We start from the raw sequence: 22,967 nt of genomic DNA, 5'->3' as shown, positions 1-22,967 counted from the left end.
TTGGGTGTTAAAACATTGGGACTCAGCTATGGATTGAGATATTATTTGCATAGTGTTTTTGATGAATAGTTAATCTATTGAATCTTTTGGGGGTCGATAGGGTAACTGGTCTGTCTGACCTTGTCCCGGACTCCCGGGTTCGAGCCCAGTGGCCGATTTTCTGCATTTCATTCCCCTACTCCCTCCCCATTTACTGTATATCCACACTAAATAAATATATTTAAAACCCTCCTCTAATCCACAGCGGTTCAATTGACCCTGTCAGATCCAACAGATTCTTCTGATAATTATTGTTGTATTAATTATCAGTAGGCCTATGTTTGCATCTTTCGTACATAATATTTAACAATGTGTACAATTTGGTAATTGGTATTAAAAAGCAAAGGTCTTTGAACGTAAATTAAATTGTAACTTTAGAAATGCGCAGATAAGAGATAACCCTGCACGTTAAGCTAATCGATCTGGGGACCCATTGGGGGTCCTGATCCCCAGTTTGGGAACCACCACTGTACACAGACCAGTTACCCATATATGGAGACCCCTGGTACCCATATGGAGATCAATGTACTGTATATGGTACATCCCTTTTATGCATATACTTGGAGATCCCTGTCTCAACCAACCACACAGATATGGGCTGTCTTCCTCCATATAAGGGCATTCGCATATGAAGTCCTGTTAGATATGTGCTTAATATTGATGACATCAGGGATCTCCATATATGGGCATAAAAGGTAGCCTGATTTCAGACGCTGTCCGCTCAGAGAGTGGGCACTGCAGGTCTATGGGCTGGAGCCAGGCAACATAAAAGGGATTCTGTTAGAGTGGTTCCCATGACATCACAACATACAATTCCTTTATTCCCATACATGGAGATCCCTATCTGAACCAGCCAGACAGATATTGGCCATGTCTTGGCTATCTGGCCAGTAATGTATATCGATGAGGGATCTTCATATAGGGCATAAAAGGGATTCTGGGGAATAGGTGACAGTGATGTGTCAAGGGAACCAACCCATAGACTGTAAAAATATGTACACACACACACACACACACACACACACACACACACACACACACACACACACACACACACACACACACACACACACACACACACACACACACACACACACAGGGAGACAAGCTGTGACATTTCTCATGGTAAACTGCGATCTTCGGTCGCAATAACTCTATCACTGCGCGCCACTGTTCCCGGCCCTTGGGCATCACAAACCTCTGCACCAATCACTTTACAGGCGTGATCTATTGTCCAATCAGAAAGCACGTTGTTGACGCAGAGAGGAATATGAATGAAAATACAACTTTGGCAGGCTAGCGTGTGGATAAACTGATATAGATTGGTGATGTTGCAGTCCGGTTCATGTTTTTATTAGACCACGAACTTTGCAAGTAGTAGTAATAGTTTAAAGCATGCCTGTTACGTTTACTTGGCCCTATTTGGCCGTTTGGTACCTTCCAAACACACCAACCTGTTGATACAATAAGGTCGGAGCTTTGTTTACAGCGAGCGTCAGCGTAGGTAGTGCGCTAGGTGGCTATTTTATTATGTTAGCTATTAAGTTGTCTCTATGAATTTGACCGTCAGTGTCTTGGTAATGTATTCCGTAAAGCGTTTGCCTGCACGCACACGTTTGCTAACGATCATAACACTGTAGCAAACAAAGCAAAGTAACCGTACAAAGTCGTTAGACACTGTTGACAGACAGGAGAAGTTGTCTTCTGTTAAATGTTTGAAAACGAGGAGAATCTTAACGAAGATGTGGACACTTTAAGGAACCAGCTTCGATTTACCGAGCTCAGTCTACAAAGTGTGGAAGAGCAACTGAGGTGAGAGATTCAAGCCTGACTTTGACAGCTAGACCTCTCTTCTAGAGCAGTGCAGTGGTTCTCAAACTTTGAAATTTGAAGGTCTCCCATTAACTTTGACAATGTATAATACATTGAACCATTTGTACAAAGTTCAAAGTTACAGACTTGTTTTAAAGGGTTAGATTTATATACAGTATACACAGTAAACACTTACACATTGTGCACAATTGTATACACCAATAGAGAGTATTCATTTGGCATGCTTTAGAGTTGAAATAGAATATGTAACTCGGGTCTTGGAATTGCTTGATCAGATTAACATATGACTGTCATTGGATCAGCTGGAAGACCACCTATTTCCCCTTTCTTGTTTGTTTGTTGCTGCTTTCTGTATATCAAGCCTCCAAAAATGGTTATACTTCACTGCTTCTCATTTGGCCCCAATGTAGTCAGTCGAATGCTGTGATATTGTATTGTGTCGAGAATAAAGACACTTTTGAATTTGAAGACCTCGATCGTTTGTTTGGATCTCCTTCAGTTCTACGGGCCTTATATGAGATACTTTAATGGTTTCCTGTGCAAATAAGCCAAGTACTTTCTAGGATCTCCTTTTAGTTGACCTTGTACCAGTGAACATCATGAAACTGTACCTTTTCCTATGCAAACTTCTAATAAAGTCATCAATCAATCAAGCCTGCTGGTGTACTGGACCGCAACATAGAGACCACAACAACAACATTGTTGTTACTAGCCCATTAACCTCGCATTACCAACTTTCCCATTAGGTACAGTGTATTAGATTGTGTAATAAAATGTTACAACACATTTATACTTGCCCAAGTGAGTACATATGTGCAGCAAAACAATGGATACATAATCTCATGCATCTAAAAGCCATGTTCACATTTGGGAATAAGTGAATCGTTACACAATGGAGTACATAGTGTACTACTTGAATCTCATGGGAGCTCAAATTGGACAGATGTTTCGTTGCAATTGTAATTACAATGAAGAACCCAGCAGATACACTTTACTAGAAACTATAATACTCTACTGCAGTATGTTTACTTTAATATGCACTTGTTACACTTGAACGAGGCAATGGAAAGCTTCAAATAGACAGGTATTATCTGCAAGTATGCTACACATTTGAGGACGCTGTAATATTGTGCAATCATAATGCAGTAATTCCATGTACACAATTGTATAATTGTACACTTATTTCCAGAACATGGCTTCTATGCTTCAGATCTACTTATTTTGCTTTGATTTTACAGCTAATTGAATGTATCCTAGTGGTTTGGGGTGTAAGAGTACTATGCCTATTTGACAAGTGTTGTAAATAGCATTCCTAAGTTAATACACATACGTATGTATTTACTCTACATTCAGTACGTAAGTACACAATGTCCCATTAGCCATGATGTAAGCTTGGAGTATCAATGTGTATCTGTACATTTAAACAAACTGTTGTTTGTAAAATTGTTATGGTGCTTGCTAATACAATTAGTCACTTCCATCGATCTCCATATCTAATTTATCTTTACCTCTAATGCAGTCGATCAAGTGGGCATGAGCAGCCTGAGCCTCCCTACCAGAGTACACCCATTGGGTTGCCCGGTCGTCTCACTTTAGATGACCTGCAGAAACCTGATGGCCCTTTGTCCCATTCTGGCATCTACAGTGTGGAGAAGTCTGTCAGTGGAAAGTCTGAGAGGCGTGCAGCTGCTGTCAGTCTTAGTTCACCTTTCTCCAAGTCTATGGTGAGATCATAGATGGGTCATAATAACAGATCTGCTTCCCTGTTCATGGCCTTTGCTGGGGGACCTGATGACGATTATTGCTATGGATATATTGAGTGATGAAAGTAGATTGAAGTTCTTGTCAATACTTAATATCACAATCTTAACAAAAAGGTTATTGTCTTTGTCAACTTGGACACTTTACTAGCACATGTTTGTCTCTTTTCAGGTCAAATAATAATAACAACCCTGTTTACAATTACACATCCTAATTTATTTCATCTTCTTTTCCTTTTTCTTTCTGTCTCTTTTCTGCAGGTCCCCTCTTGCCATCCATCCTTCCACCATTCTGCATCACACAAGGCCAGGTCTTTGGAGATGGATTCAGCTCCTGTCAGAAACAAAGTGGGCTGCATGCGTCAGGAGAACGCCTGTCTAACCATGCAGAATAAACAGCTTATCAGTGACCTAGAGGCCACACAGTACCGACTGGCCTCATCCAAGAGCCAGGTACAATATGTCACACACACATCTGACAAAAACAGTTTTTTTATCACAAAAACTTGTGATGTAAACTTAACGCTTGGATGAGATGATCAGATGTACATTTGTGTCTGTCCAGCTCCATGTCCTGGGCTCCAGCATAGGGGTCAGAAGCAATAATGTGGCTGTCATGAGTGAACAGATCCTTAACCTGGAGGCAGAGCTGGAGTCTCTGGCCAGACAACTTAGGTAACCTCGCAACCACACTTGCTGTTATCATTCTTAGCTGACAAGTACTGTTGTAAATCATCTAAACATGTCCCTTTCCAGAAGCTACAACGTTCCAGTTCATGGAGTTAATATATCTTTATTCTAGAGAAAGACTTTGATTGTTGTGTGTTGGTCCTAGGGCAGCAGAGCTGAGAGCAGAGCAGGATCAGGAGGCAGCAGCCCAGAGCGACACTGTGGCGACCAGACTGACAGAGGAGCTGAGTGCTCTCAAAGATGAGCTGGACAACAGGACAGCAGTGGGAAAACGGTTAGATATGCATCCTCCACTCCACAACCCTCCACTGGTTTCTGTAATCTTACTTACCAAGGTTCTGTTAGGGGGATGTGTTTATCTTCATGACATCACTGAACATGCTAAAATGTCTGTCTATTACTTTAAAACGACTTTAAAACTTACTGTAATGAATAAAATAACCAATCTGCTTGGTAAATATGGTGGAACACTGACTAGGTTGACAATGTCGGTAAGGTTGGTCATTTTGCTATACTCCGTCATATTCGGAGATTATGTCGTTGGAACAAAATGTCGGCCATGTGAATATAGTCAATAACATTTTAATGGCTGTACCAACTCATCTCTTACAGGGCTGAGCAGCAAAGGAACCAAGCCCTTGAAAATGCGGAGAAACTCAAAGAAGCTTACAAAGAATACAAGGCCACTGTATCTGTTAAGCTTAAAAAGGTACTCTCATTCACCACCAGTCAGCATGCTTCTTTCTCTTCAGTTCTTCTGAATGTGAGTTCAGCAGTGGTGAAGATAATATTGCTCTGACAACATATTTTGCAGGTGGTGGAGAGCGAGGGCAGACTAAAGGAGAGTCTGATTGAGTGTGACAGAGAGAGAGAGGAGTTGGAGAGCAAGTGTGCTGCATTGGAGAGGCAGCAGGCAGAACAGAGCCAAGTCATTAGGTATTCCATGTTCTGCTGAACATTGAAGTATCAAAGGACATTAAATCAGTCTGTGTATATTAAAAACAATCTGCTTATACTATGTGTGGACACTTAAAGTATAGATTTAATTCTTCATCACTCATTACATTCTTTCAGATTAACTTAATCCGATTGGGTCACATATACATGTATAGTCTCTTGTCGCCCCACTTAGCCAGCTGAAGGAGGATGTAAGACAGGCTAAGACTTTGACTGCGGAGAGAAGCCACCTTGAGGGCAAGGAGCTAGCCTCTCTGCGTAAAGAGCTGGATGAGCTGCGGGCTCTGAGCCAGACCCAGGAACAGAGGGTGGCACTGAGCCACAGAGAGTCCCAGCAAAGCCAAGCGGAGCTGGCCAGCCTGGAAGCCATTTTGGCCCTGCTGCATCTAAAGGAGGTGGGAACACAGACATGCACACATACCCTCAATTTATTGTCGTGCCCACACATTTCATGCCTTTGTAAGCACACATGATTTAGTCGTTTTGTATTGCAGGGTCCTGATGGGCCATTATGTGCCAGACCCTGCCTCATGCCTCCAGTGGACTGTTACAGGACTACACATCTAGCTATGTCTAAGTCAGGTAACACTGCAGACCAACTAGGTACTTTTATTTGGGAGAAGTGTTCATTTTGCGCTTGCCATCCCGGCACAACGAAAAGAGGAACCCCTCTCGAATTATAATAGTAAGATAACTCTTAATCCTGCTATTATAATAAAATAAAACTGTGAAAACATTGGGTGCACAGATCGCACAGTTGCTTCATCACATATACTGTCTATCTTTCTGTAGGGAAACCAGGAAAAACATTCACATACTATAGTTTGTATAGTCTCTTTCTTTCCCTGTCTCGCCATCTTCCCCTCCACTCGTCCCTACCACTCCTCCACATCTCTGCCCCTAACCGTGGCCCCTGTCTGCAGGTGAGCGCTACCAGCTGCTGCTGTCTGCGCTGCAGTCCATGGAGTCAGAGCGTTGCAGACAGCAAGGCCTGGCCCAGCGGCTCCAGGAACGCCTGAGCCGGGCCCAGGAGGAGATCTCCGCCCTGCACAGCTCCATGGACCAGAGAGCCTCCCACTACCAGAACCTCCACTCGGAGCTGATGGAGAAAGTTAGCCAGGCTGCCAACACCGAGAAGGAGGTGAGGGAGAAACGGTTGTTAGAAACAATTCAGCCACTATCCTCAGCCATTCTCTTCTCCTTAACTCTTCTTTCATTCACACATTGTCCAGGTGTTTGGTTTTAACCAAGCAGCCTGATTTAACGTATGAAGTTGATTTTAGGAACAGTTTCTTGTTTGAAATGTCAACCTGAGGTACTGTACATCGATTTCCTTGGGATGAAGGGTTGTGTTCTACTTTCTTGTCTGAAAACTGCCATGTGCAATCACAGTCTATGTATTTGTGTGCACGCCTCTCCAGTGGAAGAGGAAGACTGCGCGTGTAGCGGCGCTGGAGAAGCAGTTGCAGGAGAAGACATCAGCATACAGTCAGGCTGCACTGAAGAATACAGAACTGGACAAACAGCTGCTGGTACACAGTACACACACACACACACACATACATTTGATACAAGATTTACTTGTTTGGCCAATAGTCTGATCATCATGCCTTGTATCTCCTAGGAGCAGACCAGTAGTCTGCAGCATTACCAGTCAATGATGAGTAAGAAGCAGAGAGAGTACCAGCAGGCACTGGACAAGTGTAAGCAATCCTACTCTCAGCAGTGCACAGAGCTGCAGCACAGAACAGAACTGGTACGTTCTCTACGTGCGTGCGTGCGTGCGTGCGTGTGTGTGTAATTATGCAATTTACAACCTTATTTAAACCTATGAACCAGGGTTCACACAGGTGCTAATAAGGGATGGTGTTGTTTGTGTGTATCTTACATTAACCAATCGTGAGCTGCTAGAAAAACTCTAAAATGTACACCCTCCATCTCAACAGCACCAATTATATGTATTTATTTATTTTCTTCAGGGATGGAATTGTCTCGATAACACAAAAAATATGTTGTCTTTTCCCTCCAGCTGCAGTTGTCTGTGGAGGAGTCCCAGTCTCGGGTGTTTGAGCTGGAACAACAGCTCAGTTCAGCCCAGAGGGAGAGAGAAGTGGCGCAGAATGATTTCCTCCTTCAGCAAACTTGCCTGGAGCAACTCACACAGGTTAGAATAGCCTCCATGGACCTGACCTGAAATGTGCAGATTCCTTTTGTGTGAAAAAAGCGTAGCCCTCTGCTAACCATTTCATCCATTGAAAATGCAGTAGCGTATCTCCATGACCACGCGCAGGTAGATTATCTTGTCCCTCCGAAAAAATCTAGAACACAACACTGACTTTTTGTGTTGGGTAGTTGCACTGCCATGATGTAACCACAAATATTGGTGAGATATCTTCAATAGTTGGCTCCGATTATTCAAACATTTGTTCCACATAAGACATTGCATGGCTCAGATGGCAAGATCCGTTCCGATTTTTCTGTAGGACTTGGGATGTTGCATTGAATATATGAAACCTTTGAAGTTGGAACTCTCAAATCTCACTGAAACAAGATCATGAGTGGTTTGGAGGGAAACATTCAGATATGCTTGTGACATTTTTCAATAAGATACTGCTCTAATCCTTGTGTCCATTTTCCCCACTACATTATCGCGACCACAATTATACATTTTGAAGGCAATTAAAGGCAGTGATGCCTTATTTTACTTTCTTGAGTTATTTTGTTCACAAACATAATCTATTCAACTGTTGTCCTCTCGTCTAAACTATCTAAACTGTAACTTATGTTGCCTGATGAAGGCCCATCACCAAAAGTAAGAAAAATACTTTCTTAAAGAAGAGGTTTGTTATTCTCTTATCTGTACGTGTGTGTATACTACACCAACGCATCTGTTACAAAGATTTTAATCAGGTGTGAAAAAGATTACTGTTGCTGATTTTAGACTATGAATCCACTTACAATTATTACCGAACTTTATATAATAAAAAAGAAATTTGCTGCTTTTTTGGCCTTTATTGATAGTATACAGACAGGAAATGGGGAATGACACCCAACAAAGGTTGTTGGGATCAAGACTTGAACACTGTCAGACTGCAATAGAGCCTAGGTGCCTGGACCGCTAGGCCAACTTATTAAGCATAACTGAAACCACAAGCCAGATTTTGGTACTGTCAAAAGGGTTAACCGATTTTTTTTAACCGTGCTTAGTCTGTAGCAACAAACACAAAACCATACATGGCCAAAAGCAGTTATTAGATGCTGTAGCGGAAAGTGAGTTTGCTGAGCTTGTAATGCCCTAAATAAAGTGGCACCACTCAAGGTTAAAATAATAACACCTATTTATTGTAAAGTGACCGGTGCAGGCTGCTCAACAGCACAGCTGGGTGGCTACAGCTGGTGTTGCAGACAGTAATCATGGACAGATATACACTGTTGGCGCTGCTCAATAAGTCATGCCATGATAGATGGCACTATCTATGTTTTGAAAAGGTCTTGTGGAGCAGCTGAAAAGAGATGTACTGGAGGTTCACCGTAGTATTTACAAAGAATACATATTACCTATAATAACACTATGCATTGTAAAGGGCTATATATATATGTTACAGTATGTTCAAGAAACCAGTAAAAGTTGTCAAGGAGCACTCGTTTTGACGTTCACCACACACTAATCACCACCAGATGGCGACGTCAGCCACTGCTCTGCCATTCACCAGAGTGTATATAAGAGAGTTACGTCACGCTTTGAACTCGCCGCAGACCGGAAGTGTTTACTCTTTATTTACTAGCCTAGCCTAGCCTAGCCTAGCCTAGCCATTAGCTCCATTGTAGTCACTTGGACAGGGCGTTTAACGTGCGCTTGCCCAGGCCTTACGGCCTGGGCATAAATATAACGATTGCATTCACCACGGCTTCGTAACTCGCGCGGCGCTCCGCCGGCCGCGCGGCCCTGGCCCGCTCTTCGCGGCCACTCGCGCCTGCGGCGCTCGGGGGCGAAGAGCAGGACCAAGGTCCGCTGGCCTTCGCGCCGCTTGGGGCTTCGTGGACCCAGGGGGGCCTCGTAACTCGTTTGGGCTTCGTGGATACAGGGGGGCTTCGGTAGCCGCTCGCAGTGTCGTGGACAATAGAGCGGCGCACCGCCTGGAGTACGTTGTTGTGGCGACCGCTTGCTCCGCCCCGTGCCGCACCACGAGTGCTCCGCGTCTCGAATGTGCTGTTTCTCTAATATACTATGACATATATATATATATATATATATAGAAAATGACAGCAATTTTAGAATATTTTTGATAGATTATTGATGTTAAAGTGCTGGTGACCTCTGCAGGCAACCCTGTGAATGGCAGGCAACAATGAGCAAATACTAGAAAAAAAAAGATCTGAACTTTGCAGGATCGAAGCAATCATATTTAAAACACGGTAATAGATTAATTAATACCATACATCCCTTGTTACAGTACTATAAATATATATATTAAAATTATTAGTTTTTTTGTCTGTTTTCTTGAAAGGAGCGGGAGGCGGAAGCAAGACAGAGCGAGGAGGTACTCCAGAGTTTCAAAGAGCAGGCAGCAGAGTCTGCCTCCAAGGTCAGTATAAAACGCTACCTTTGTCTTTTTGGACACATCAGTACATCAGATCATGGTCCCAACTGTTGCTGGAAAGCCTTGACAGTTGTTGAGTTATAAGCTTGGTTGTAGTAGTAGTTATCAATGGTTACAGGCAGCCATACTCGAAGATCAGCATATATTCGAATATATTTGTCACAAGTTGCACCTCATGGAACAGTGCTCAGTTACCCACACAAAAAGCCAGGAAATAACATTTGATCAGATCATATTTGCTATCTTTTTTACTCTGTTTTGTGTGTTAGGTGTGTGATTTGGAGGAATCTCTGTCAGCATGTCGGGAAGAGCTGAGCTCCTACCTGAAGCAGATGGAAGAAATTAAACACAACTATGACATTAAGCTGCAAAAACAGAGCAATAAGGTGCAGAACTGGACAATTACATGCACTTTCTACTATGATTTTATTTCCACATTGGTGCACGTGTTTTCCTCCTCTGTTCAAACACTCTCCATCCGCTCTCTTTCTGTGCCCCTGTCTCTCCAGATGTCCTCTCTGCAGGAGAAGCTGCGTGGGGCCAGCCTGGTGTGTCAGAGCTCCAGTGAGCAGAACCTGCAGCTCCAGGTGTCCCTGCAGGAGCAGCAGAGCATGCTGACAGAGAGCAGCACCCGCATCGCTGAGCTGGAGGAGAGTCAGAGCCTCCTTCAAAGACAGGTCTGAGAACATCAGCACACACACATACAGTACACAAACACACATTGTGTAAACCAGGGGTCTTCAACATTTTCAGTCCAGTCCGCATCGGTAATGTCCGCAATTTGTTTACAACGCACGTTGGGCGTGCACGCGTGAAGTGAAGCTCCTCCATAGCAAATCCATTGAGAGACCCATAAAGAGACTTCATTTACTCAAAACAATACATTTTGATCCCAAGGCCGGCATGTTTACAGTACAAACTGCACTTGGCTGCTATTTTTGGCTAAAGTTCTCAGAATATGGACACTAGGGTTCAAGTGGTTAATATAAAAAAGGAGAAAAAAGTTTCTATCACACAATGATTTGGAGAACCCCCTGTAGTAACTCTGAGGACCCCCCTAGGGGTCCCGGACCCCCTGTTGAAAACCCTTGGTGTAAACAATTAAAAACATACGCTGCTGTGCCGGGGGGGGGGGGGGGGGGCCTTGGTGGACACAGCACCTTAGAGTCCTGTGGGGAAAATTCAGGTTCATCCAACTGATGTCTGCTCAAATGGTTACGGTAAGTTGTCTTGCTCAGGGACACCTCCGCACATAGAACGGGACGAGAGGTGAATCGGTGACCTGATTACCAGACTGCCTCTCTACCAACTAAGAACTTAGCCCAGAGCTTAGCACCCCAATCATATATACACAGTGAGAGTTGATATCTGATCCGGGTCCATTAGTCAGATGAAAGTCAATCATTCTCAAATAAGCAATGACGCATGATTAACCAATAAACTAAAAGGAGGAGAAATGTTTAGTGATGTTCTACAAAGTTGGATGCAGTGATTGTAGCTTGTTATTTGGCTGCTGGTTGTACGTGCCCCATTTACAAAAAAACAAAGCACAATAATCTCCATTCACTGGATGGAGCCAATGCAAGAACAGTGGCTTGGGGCCAGGTTCTCTGACCTGTCCATAAAGATCTGCTTTGGATGAGAGACTGATGAACTCACAAATGAGGTTCTATAGAGGATTCACTGTTTGTAGTGGAACACTAGTTATTTATATTATGCATTGATTGAAAGGCAAAGAACATGTATTTGAAATATGATGTTTCTTGTCATCAGGATCTCTGATGTGTGACAATTGCAGACTTTCCTCTCAGACATACAAATATATTTTCTATAAAACAATTCAGCGTGCTGAACACAGCGTGCGAAGGAAGCACTAAGAACAACCCTGTTAGGCTTTTTTTTTCTTTTTCATTTTTTTAACCTAGATATGTTTCAAACAACATAAAACACTGTGTAAGGAAGGTGTGTCTGTGAACAAGTGGTGTGGTGTTTCTCCTCTAAAGGTGTCAGCGCTGGAGCAGGAACTGGAACGCACACGGACCTCCCTGGAGGAGGGGGTTAGGAGGAGGGAGACGGAGGCCCAGGAGAATGACAGGGACATTCGTGAGAAGAACCAACTAACCGAACAGCTCTCTGAGTCCGTCACGTAAGCATCAACTGTACCTGTCCTGCAGGCAGGGGTGTCGCACCAAATTCTGGGCCCCGGGTACAAGGATTCACTGCTACTATTCAATGTTATATAACTTCCCAGGCAATTAAAGGCTGCAATGCCCTGTGGGACAATCTTATGACTGGCACGTTGTGTGGTTTTAGCACATGTGTGTTCTTAGGTCCCTACGTCTCCTCAACTAGCCCATCCTTCCACACAGTATACAGTGGTGTATAAATGTGCAGCAGTCTGTTCTCAGATTTACTACTAGTGAGCCTGTGTTTGGGGCCGCTATACTTCATTCTTAAGGACCACTGGCTTAGTGTTACTATAGTTTATTTTAAATTGTCTGAGGGAATCCATTAAAGGGCATGTTTTCTTAACCTATTCCATTGTGTGTAGGTAGTACTTCTCCGGCATTTCTCTTTGTGCTGCAACATTGCTCTACTAGGGAGACTACAATGGGAGCCATGTTCACTCTTAGGTGGGGATTGGAGATAGTGTGGCGTATAGTATTTTATCCCAGTGATCATGGATTATATTGTGTGTGCGTGTGTGTGTGTGTGTGTGTACACATACACGTACTATACGTGTACTGTCACGCTGTAGAGTTGTATGCTTTTTGTGCTGCATGTTTCAAATGAAGTGATTGGACTGTTCTGTCATACTTACGTCTTTTGGTGCCCTCTGCAGCAAGCTGACATCAGAGTTGACAGAGTGTCGTGGCGAGCTGTCGTCTATGGAGTCGGAGCTGCATCGTCTTAGGAACGAGACAAGCGCCAAAGCCTCTCAGATCAGCTGCATGGAGCGGAGCCTGCAGCACACGCAGAGCCTGCTGGACAAGAATAAGGACATAGGTACGAAGACGTGAGGGTGAAATGAATTAAGTTAGAGAAAAGATTTTAGTAGAGAACTCTGATACACAAGCCAAGCACCACCAGTGTTGCTTCAATTCAAGTGATTAAAGTCTCACTCGCTCTCTGTCATTCTGTCTCTCTCTCCCTCCCTCCATCTCTGTCCCTCCCCCAAGTTGAGGATCTGGAGGAGAAGCTCCACCGGAGCGAAGCCGAGAGACGGAGCTCCATCCAGCAGGTCCAGGTTCTGGATGGTCAACTGCAGGCAGTGCGCAGTGAGCTGTCTGGCACCCTGGAACACCTCCAGGAACTGAGAGGCATCCTGCAGAGGACCCAGGTCACTGCGGACGAGCGACAAGCCTCACTGGAGAAGCTGACTGTGGAGCTTAGGTGAGGACACTGAAATCTGCTGGATATGCACACAAAGAGAAGAGGCTCAGCGTCGGTGAAGAGAAACTCACTTCCAACACTATTCTTAAACTATCCTAAAAACAATGCTTGTGTTATATGCTGTATTTTTCATCAAGCATCCACAGGGGTGCCTGCGGTCATACAGTTCAAGCTTGTATCACATACATGTAGTATAAGTGTGCATACATATACTAAATTGTGATCATTGTTCAGTGATCCGCATAACATTAAGTTCAACACTTAGTCCAGTGCTGTCCTGTATTATTAGATTGTTAATGGATTATCATAATGTACAAAATGGAAACTGTATCTGTGAACTAATGTTTGAGAAGATCAAATGCCAAGCATCCAATTTCTCCTGATCTTTTTTTTTTAAATCTTTATTTTGTTGTTGTTTTGTTTAGATGTTGTTTTTTATAATGTCAGGTAATTTATTATTTCATCTTTATCTCATATGCTATATTTGTTGTTGCATTTATTTACAATTCTGTGGGGACTCGTCTTGAATTCTCTTCATAAATGCCTTAACATGACTCATGTCAAAACGTCTTTGTGTTCCAAAACATGTTGGCAGACATAAACACTGTCACACTGTGGAAAAAGTACAGTACAACAAGCACCTGAGGGAGAATTTCCACACAGCAAAGACCTCAGTCTTAGATTAACTAAGTGGAACAGAACGCCTACGGTGTATTTCTCATATAACGTATAAATCAGTTGTTAGTTTAGGATTTATCTATGGGTGTATTGTACTTTCTCTCAGGGCACACAGCCAGCAGCTTAGGAACATGTCAGCTGTCTACTCTCAGACTCCTGTCTAGAGCATCAGCATGAGTCTAACAGTCTACTCTTATAACAAAGTACTAGTTGTATAAGTGCAATAAGCAAACACATTTAATCAGTTTTGGTCACACTGTGACCTGAACATATTCCTCATTGATTGTTAGCTGCTTTGACCAATAGCACACTCCCCTAACACACTGCTGTCCCCACCAGATGAACAGCAGAGGGCATCTGTTAAATCCTCTCTACTTGTGCCAGTTAATGCAGTTTGACTATTTCACCATTGTGTGTGTGTGTGTGTGTGTGTGTGTGTGTGTGTGTGTGTGTGTGTGTGTGTGTGTGTGTGTGTGTGTGTGTGTGTGTGTGTGTGTGTGTGTGTGTGTGTGTGTGTGTGTGTGTGTGTGTGTGTGTGTGTGTGTGTGTGTGTGTGTGTGTGTGTGTGTGTGTGTGTGTGTGTGTGAGCAGGGAGAGCAAGAGGGAGTTGGAGGAAAGGACCCATGAGGTCTTAGACATGGACAATGCCCTCAAGGAAAGACAGGGGGAGCTACAAGAAAGAGCCAAGCTGGTACAATGCACGCACACATACAGTACATACTTTTGTTGTATATTCATAAACTGCACATAACTAACTAAATACCCTTTCCTCCCTTCTCTCCACATATCGTCCTCACCTCCCCATCTGCTTCCACAACACCTCTGTCTCAGCTGGGCCAGCTGGACGTGGCCATCAGAGACCATAAGCAGGAGATGGAGAAGAAGGTTGAGTGTCTACAGAAGAATCTGGAGGCCAGAGAGGCTGAGCTAAGGGACAAGACCCTGAAGGTTAGGTGCTACATTCACACAACTCAGACCAAGTCAGGCTTGCTGTTTATACAACACGTATTACATACTGTAGCCAAAATATAAGGACAAAATAATATGATAGCTAACAAATCATAAAACGTTTGTGTTTCAGTCTCAGGAGTTGAGCCAGCAGCTGCATGTGTATCAGGAGAAGCTCCAGTTTGTGTCCCAGGAACTTCAGGAAGCCCAGTTTCTCAGTGAGACTTTGGCTGAAGACCTGGAAACAAGTCAACAACTGGTCAAGGAGAAGGTAGAGGCCAATGCATAGTTATATCAACTATGTAACATACTGTATACAGTACACCACACATCCTGATATTGTCAACAATATAATATGAACCATATATCAACTACACCACAACCAAAGACTGTACCTCCACTAACTTGTGTTGATAGGTGACAAGCTTACTGGGGAAGCAGGGGAGAGATAGATGTCATTTTGGCAATTTATCTAATACTTACAATTCAGCAAGCACAAAGTGGTCGCAATTTAGAACCTGAATGTTTAGCTCCATTGTCTCGCTACACCTCTCACAAACATAGCCACCACGTCGAACAAGCGTGAAAATTTACAACTGTCCACATTTTAAACATGCCACTCTTTGAACGGCATTTATTTCAATTTAACAACATCTCGCCTTTCGCCTCACGCAGAGCAGCCAGTCCTGACATAGTATTCTGAACATTCTGGCCAGTGCTGAAATGATCATCAGGGTATCAAGTTACAGAGGGAGGGAGGGGGAGGGAGGGGGGAGAGGAGCTGAGCAGAGTAGAGTATCGAATTACAACAGAGGGGGGTGTGTGTGCGTGCGTGCGTGCGTGCGTGCGTGTGCGCGCGTGTGTGCGCAAGTGTTTTTTTCCCCCCAAAACTTTTTTTTCAATTTTTTTTGTCTATTTTTTTCAAAAAAAATTTTTTTTCAAAAATGTTTTTTTTTTCAAAAAAAATTCTTTTTTTCAAAAAACTTTTTTTTTCTCAAAAAACTTTTTTTTTCTCAAAAAACTTTTTTTTCTCAAAAAACTTTTTTTTCTCAAAAAACTACCATATTTGGCCATTACACACACCACACTGCCGCAACATGGCGGTGAAGGCCGCGCAGCGGCCTGAACTCTAGACTTTTCGGGCCGCAAACTTCTAGTTATTTACAATACATTGAAAACAGTCTATAGATACAATAATGGACACTGCCTATGGCCTCTTGGAAAACAAGCCAATTTGTCTAAAATAGACCCACATAAAAAATGTGCTATTTTGTTTTATAACATACTAGTAAGACGCCTCAGGGCGATGGCGAGGTCTGGCCATGTCTTGGCCGTCTGGCCAGTGATGTAGATCGGACCAATTGCCCATATATGGAGATCCATGTACTGTATATGGAGATATGCTGTGAGACCCCAAACATGCTTAATCAGTTATCCCTTATGTGAAAATCCTATGACGTCTATCACATCTGACATCGTACTGTACATACCAGTAAGACTCCCTAATCGGGAGATAAGCGACCGTAGGTCACATGTATACACAAAGAGTAGGGAGCAGTGTCCCCAAAAAATGTGGAGGGATCCATGTTGATGACATGAGTGTAGACATACTGTGTAGCGAGTTTCGTGATAATAGGGGAGAAATTGGAGGAGCAGTGTCCAAAAATGTGCTTTCAAAAATCGGCCTGAAGGTGGCGCTATATGGGACAGATCCATGTTGATGACATGAGTGTAGACATACTGTGTACCGATTTGAGTGATTTTAGGGGCAAAATTGTAGGAGCAGTGTCCAAAAATGTGTTTTGCAAGAATCGGCCTCATGGTGGCGCTAGAAGAGGGCCATGTGAGAAATGAGGGGTGGGGTCTCCGCGCCGCCGAGGCGGACGAATAGGTACCGGCCCCGGCTCTCCCGGTCGCTCCTAGCCCAAGTTACGGCATTTTATGTGCGCTGCAGTGGCAGGGGGTCCTCCACTGGGGGCGCCACCACTTTTGCATCCATTCTGGAGCACCAGGAGTCGGTGGTCCCCGGGAATTCCCCGTGAGCAGCCCCGTTGGGGTGGTCATTTGGTAATCTTTGCACATTTGGTCATTTTTTACACCTGGGGGTCCCCCAGGGACCTGGGGGTCCTTGGAGGTTGTAGTTTGGCAGGCAAGGAGTGTGTGTGCAAAATCTGGCATGGATCGGGGCAACGGTTGCGGAGATATGAGCAGGGCAAAAGTGTGACGTGTGACTGACTGACGCACGGACAGCCGGTGGAGCTTTTGATAGTAAATGCGACCTACGGTCGCAACAATCCCTTTTATGCCCATAAATGAATATTCCTCTCTGAACCAGCCACACCACTGTGATGTCACCTATTTATGCCCATATATGGAGATCCGTGCTCTGAGTATCTGACATCACTGTGATGTCACAACAAGTGTGTGTCAGGGCAACAAGTGTCAGGCGTTACCCGTCCAGAGTCCAGCCGGATATGGTCAAGATGGGACAGTTCTGACAGTAAACTGCCAGTCGCAATAATTACATTATTCCCTCAGTCATATATCACACAGAAAATGCTTTGGTTTACGTTACCAGTAGTTTCTTATTGTCATGTATAAACACGACGCCATCTCTCCCTGCTGCTAGGAGCGTCAGTGGCGTGTGGTGCAGGAGGAGCTGGCTGTGAAGGAGGCCAGCTGGAGGCAGGGGGAGGCCAGGCTGCAGGGCAGCATCACCTCCCTGCAGCAGGAGCTGGAGCTGGAGAGAGAACAACACAGTAAGGAGGTATGATGACACTCAGGTCAGGATCAGGGGTGTCGCACCAAAGTCTAGGCCCTGGGTACAAGGATTCACTGCGGGCCCCCCATGAATGTTCTTCATAGGGGGAGGGGGTTTAACCCATTTAGACTGGGAAGTGGGAACGCATTAACACTCATTATTTTCTGCTTTAACCATTGAAAAATAGCAGATATACAAGCTCACAGCATGGCATCGAGTGCCGCGCTGCAAGCTTGTAGATCTGCAATCTTTGAAAAATTGTGAACATTTGTGCAAGTCTTTGAATATTTCAAATCCTTCTACCTATGTTTCCCATCTCAAACTATTACGTTCCAGGGATCCCCAGAAGCAAAACTTTAGTTACAAATGTTTGCTTAAAAAATACATATATTCAAAGATTTGCACACATTTTCACGACTTTTCAAAAATATCTACAAGCTCGGTGCCGTGCTGTGAGCTTGTATAGCTGCTATTTTTCAATAGCTAAAGTATAATATAATTTAGGCCCCTCCACCTTGGGCCCTATAACTCAGCCACCCCCCCCCCCCCCCTTGTGACTCCTCTGGTCAGGATTATATTTACATTAAAAAAAAATGTTTTACTTCATTACTTCACATTTTTTTGTCCATCTTCTAATCTGATAACTGTTGATTTCAACTAACATCACTATCTTAGCCTGTTAACCTCACTTCCCCATTTACTGCCCTATTTTCTTGGCTCTGACTAATATTTTAACTTCTCTTTCTCTTTTTGTCTTCACTTTGTCAGTTCTCATTCACTCATCCACCAGTCCCATTACATCATCCTCCCTACCTTCCATTTTTCTTAGTTTTTCTTCTTCTTTCCTTATATCCTACTATTTATATTTTGAAATGGTGGAATATTGATATCTACAAAAGCTCACATTGTGACGCAAGCTTGTAGATCAGCTATTTGTCTTACAACAAAGTGTATAGAGGCCATAAGTGTTTTATCACACAATAACAGGATAGTGTGTTCGTCATCACGATGCATGTCATTTACTGGTCGGTGGAATGACAGATCCAATCCCTCTTAGTTGTACCTCTGCTGAAAGATCTCGCTTCTTTAACAGACATTTTCCTTCTCTACCACTCATGCCTCCACCCTCCTCCTCCTCCCCCCAGCTGGGGTCTCTACAGCAGACCCGAGGCCAGCTGCTCAAAGTCTCCGAGCAGATCTCCTCCACCATGCGCTCCTCCCAGGAGCAGCTCAGCGCAAAGCTCCAGCAGAGCCAGACCCAGCTGGACCAGGCCAAGGCCCAATGCGATCAGGCTAAAACCCACGCCACGCAGCTCCAGGCCCAAGTGGACCAGACCATGAGCCACCTAGACCAGACCCAGAAGCAGTTAGACCATTCCAAGGCCCAGGTCGCTGAACTCCAAACACAGCTGGATCAGAGCCATGCCCAGCTCCTTCAGACCAGAAGTCAGCTGGAGCAGAGCGTGACTCTGTATGAGCAGGCCAGGACCCAGAACGGTCACCTCCAGGCCCAGTTAGAGATGTGTCGGGCCCAGTTTGATCAGAGCAGAGCCCAGCTGTCTCAGCTCCAGAGCCAGCTACATGGCACAGAAAAGGTCCTGGAGACGGCCAATGAGACTCTGCTCATCAAGGTACAGTTCTGATAAAACACTGATATGGTTTTGCCACTGTAAATGCCTCATATTGTGAAACTGTACTGTACTGTTTAGGTCAATAACATAGGGAGTATACACACTGGAAGACACTGGAAATCTAAATCCACAAATGTAGTCTTGTACATCGTCTTCTAACGATGTATTTCAGGGGTATTATGTACATAATAGCTACTAAGAAATATTAACATATTAGAAACAGGGGCATAGTTCCGCCGATTTAAAATGATTCCAATACGGAACTAAAACTTCCTATGGTTGGCTGTTAGTTGCGCGTGAGAGTGAAGACGGAGAAAGTGAAACCACAAAGCCAGGAAGCCATCACTGCAGTAGCAGCTTCTTACCACCAGGTGTCCCTTTATTTTACTATAGGTTTATGTAGAAGCATAAATAGGGGGGAAACCCTTTGAACTTTTGTAGCTTGTACTTGGGACATCCTGTCACCTCATAAGGTTTCATGACCCGGGGGCCCATGAAACCAATTCAATGCCCACTGTATCATTTTAACAACCCACACTGAATTAAGAAAACCTCTTCAGTTCCTAGTTGTCTGGTTAACCTCATAGCAGTGCTCTATATCAGTGGTTCCCAAACCTTTTAGCTTGTGACCCAAATGTGAAATTTGCCCGGGCCGGGACCCAAACTAGTGAAAATAACAGATCTACAAGCTCACAACACGGTGAGTTCATCACTTCGTGCCACGGTGTGAGCTTGTAGATCGGCTATTTTCACTACTACTTAAACATTTGTTTTCTAATTTACCGTATGTAATTTCTTAGATTTTTCTTTTATTTACTCATGAAATTACTATAATAATTAAAAACAAAATGTAGGAAACAAAACATCTGCAAGAGTGATCTCTATTGGCATCCCCAGGTTAGCATTTCACCAGGTTAGCTTTCACCAGTGTCGCCAGGTTAGCCATTTCACCAGGTTAGCTTTCAACGGGGTCGGCAGGTTAGCATTTCACCCGCGGGGGGACGACGCACTGCGGGGAGGCGACGGAGCGTCGGCAGGTTCGCATTTCACCAGCGTTAGTTTTACTGAGGTTAAGGTTTGGTTTAGGTGCTACCTGCCGGCGCTCTGTTGTTCTGTCCCGTGGGGAAGCGACGGAAACGGGGATGCAATTCTACCTTGGGGACGGGGGAATCACGTCCCCGTCTCCAGTTTCTACGGCAGGTTAACACTTCACCTGGGATAGTCTGGCGGTGCCCGCCTCTATCACACACTTCGTTACCACCACTACCGCCAGGGGGTGGTGTTGTGCGGTCTGGTTTACCAGGCTAGGACTGGGACGCACAAAGAGCTCGCCCTCCCTCCAAAAAATTAAGGGACCCACAAATGGGTCCTAGCTCAGTGCTCTATATTATATTGCTTAATATGTATCTCTCCCTGCAGGAGTCTGAGGTGACCCGTCTCCAGGCCAGGATCTCCAGTTTGGAGAGAGCCTCAGACCGTCAAAACTCCACCCTTCCCACCACCCCGCTGCCTCCGTACGTGCACACACACTCGTTCCCTGCCCAGCGCTCACACGCTCGCTCCCCTGCCCACTCACCAACTCGCTCCCCTGGACCCAGCCCCTCCCCCACCACACACTTCCCCTCGACGCACCTCTGCTCTCCGACGCGCTCCCTCGGCCAGCAGCCTCTCCCCTCGCCGACCGATTGCGCGCACCCCCAGCCTCCTCTCCTCCCCGACCTCGGCCCTCAGCCACCGAGCCATGCCCGTCGCTGCCTGGGGTGGCCGCAGTCCAGCAGCACCGACTCCTCCCTGGATCTCCCGGAGAACCTGAAGGCCACCCTGAGGGAAGCACTGGACCAGCAGCCCTGGGAGTCCTCGTCCCTCTCCATCTCACCCTTCCCACACACGGCCTCGGACAGCGGCTGGCAGGGACTGAGCGCCCTGGACGCCAGCGTGACCACCGACTCCTCCTTCAACCCCCTCACCTACATGGTGGAGAAACCGGACGACCAGGAGGAGGAGGAGTGGAACCCTGAGCGTGAGGCTGTGTTGGGACGAGGAGCAGGCGAGAGGGAGAAGGGCTCTGAGGGGGATGTGGGCTCTCTGGCGGGGATGCTGAGGTTTGTTAACCACACCCTGGCCATGCAGGAGAACGCGTCTCTGTGGAGCTCCATGGGGCCGTCCCAAACCACAGACAACCTCACTCTACAGGTAAGATCATCACATTGAGGCTAGACATCTATAAATCTCACAAACCACTGGACACCAAAAAAAAAATACTTGTATTATGAATTATGATAAATACTTTTTGAAATATTTAACTTTCGTTTTTATAATGGTGCTGTAACCTTGCCAAATTCTGGAGTCATGTGTCATAGATATTATGTTAAAGGTGAACGATGTCATAAATGACTGATGTCACAGGCATTGAGATCCACACTATGGATACACATTTCCCATGTGGATCCCGAGATCCACATGATTATAATTTTTGGAGCGGTGAAAGCGCTCCCAATAGACAGGTATGTCCGTGGGTGGCTATGTGGCTGGCTGGCTGGCTGGCTATGTCTGTAGCCTGGCAATACCTTGAGTGGCCACACAAGTTAAAGGAGGGGCACTGTTGTGCAGGCACACACACACACACACACACACACACACACACACACACACACACAGACAGGGTATAGCTGCTCAGATTCACCGCTCCACTTCAAACCGAGGTTTGATTTTTTTGATAACCTTTGTAAAACAAACATTTTAACATTCAATTAAATGGATCAAATAACGGTATATTCTTTGGTGAAAGATCACTGAGTTTTACTACCTATCTTATCATTAATTTAACTCATTAGGTTGTTGTTCAGACCTCAAAGGGTGTGGCCATACTTGGTACACCCAGTGATAACCCCTCTCAGTGTAGCAGCAGCTTTACAGATATTGTGATTGATGGTAATGGCTTTAGATAGTTTTTAGGGGAAAGGACGGTGATGGCAGGATATTATATGCTGGTTGTCTTCAAGGTATTTGCTGAGAAATGTCATGGACCACAGCCATGAGTGTATGCTAATTTCAGCAGAGGAGAGCATTGGTAGAAGTTACATACATACTTCCTGTCTCACTGCTGTATATTTGTTTCACTTTCAGAAGAACCTCAAGGAGACGTGAAGCTGTTCTACCAACCAAGGTAGCATCTGTCCTGTGCAAAAGGACTTCCTTTACTACCAAGGAACCATAAAATACTGTGTCCGCTGTTTACATAGTATCAGTCTTTCACAACACTGTTTGCCTATGTGTACACTGAAGTGTGTGTGTGTGTGTGTGTGTGTGTGTGTGTGTGTGTGTGTGTGTGTGTGTGTGTGTGTGTGTGTGTGTGTGTGTGTGTGTGTGTGTGTGTGTGTGTGTGTGTGTGTGTGACATTTTATATATAATTCAAGTGTAGCATTTTATGTGTTGTATGTTTTTATATATTTGTAAGTGATTGTACATGAAGTGAATGTTTTATTTATTTATTATTAAATAGAATAAAATGTTTTTATGTTAATATTTGTGTATGTTTTGTGTTGTTTGGTCCATCATGGTTACTACTGTACTTATTCTCCAGAGGATGGTTGGAGGATGATTCAGAACCGATGTGGGTTTTTCATGATGGCTGGTCTGTTGGGGACTGTGGGAGTTGTGTTACCAGAGCGACCGG

The 22,967-nt window shown here is 44.6% G+C and overlaps 1 protein-coding gene across 1 annotated transcript; it reads left to right on the top strand.

The window, feature by feature from the left end:
- Window positions 1-1,750: 1,750 nt before the first annotated feature.
- Window positions 1,751-22,537, top strand: ccdc18 (coiled-coil domain containing 18; the record flags this gene model as incomplete). The annotated part of the gene is made up of 26 exons (XM_080725787.1): window positions 1,751-1,851; window positions 3,518-3,596; window positions 3,894-4,085; window positions 4,198-4,307; window positions 4,468-4,596; window positions 4,935-5,031; window positions 5,137-5,258; window positions 5,455-5,674; window positions 5,774-5,861; window positions 6,203-6,420; window positions 6,701-6,811; window positions 6,904-7,035; window positions 7,309-7,443; window positions 9,788-9,865; window positions 10,150-10,266; window positions 10,390-10,557; window positions 11,884-12,026; window positions 12,723-12,886; window positions 13,060-13,273; window positions 14,543-14,642; window positions 14,783-14,899; window positions 15,003-15,170; window positions 17,529-17,666; window positions 18,806-19,291; window positions 20,711-21,484; window positions 22,418-22,537. The coding sequence occupies 26 exons, from the start codon at window positions 1,751-1,753 to the stop codon at window positions 22,436-22,438; spliced, it is 4,422 nt and encodes a 1,473-aa protein (XP_080581913.1). The 3' UTR covers window positions 22,439-22,537.
- Window positions 22,538-22,967: the final 430 nt, after the last annotated feature.

The sequence above is a fragment of the Nannobrachium achirus genome, assembly GCF_963921795.1.
Source record: "Nannobrachium achirus genome assembly, chromosome: 5".
Taxonomy (NCBI): Eukaryota; Metazoa; Chordata; class Actinopteri; order Myctophiformes; family Myctophidae; genus Nannobrachium; species Nannobrachium achirus.
Note: the sequence above shows the minus strand (reverse complement) of the source record. Positions and strands in the feature narration are given on the sequence as shown.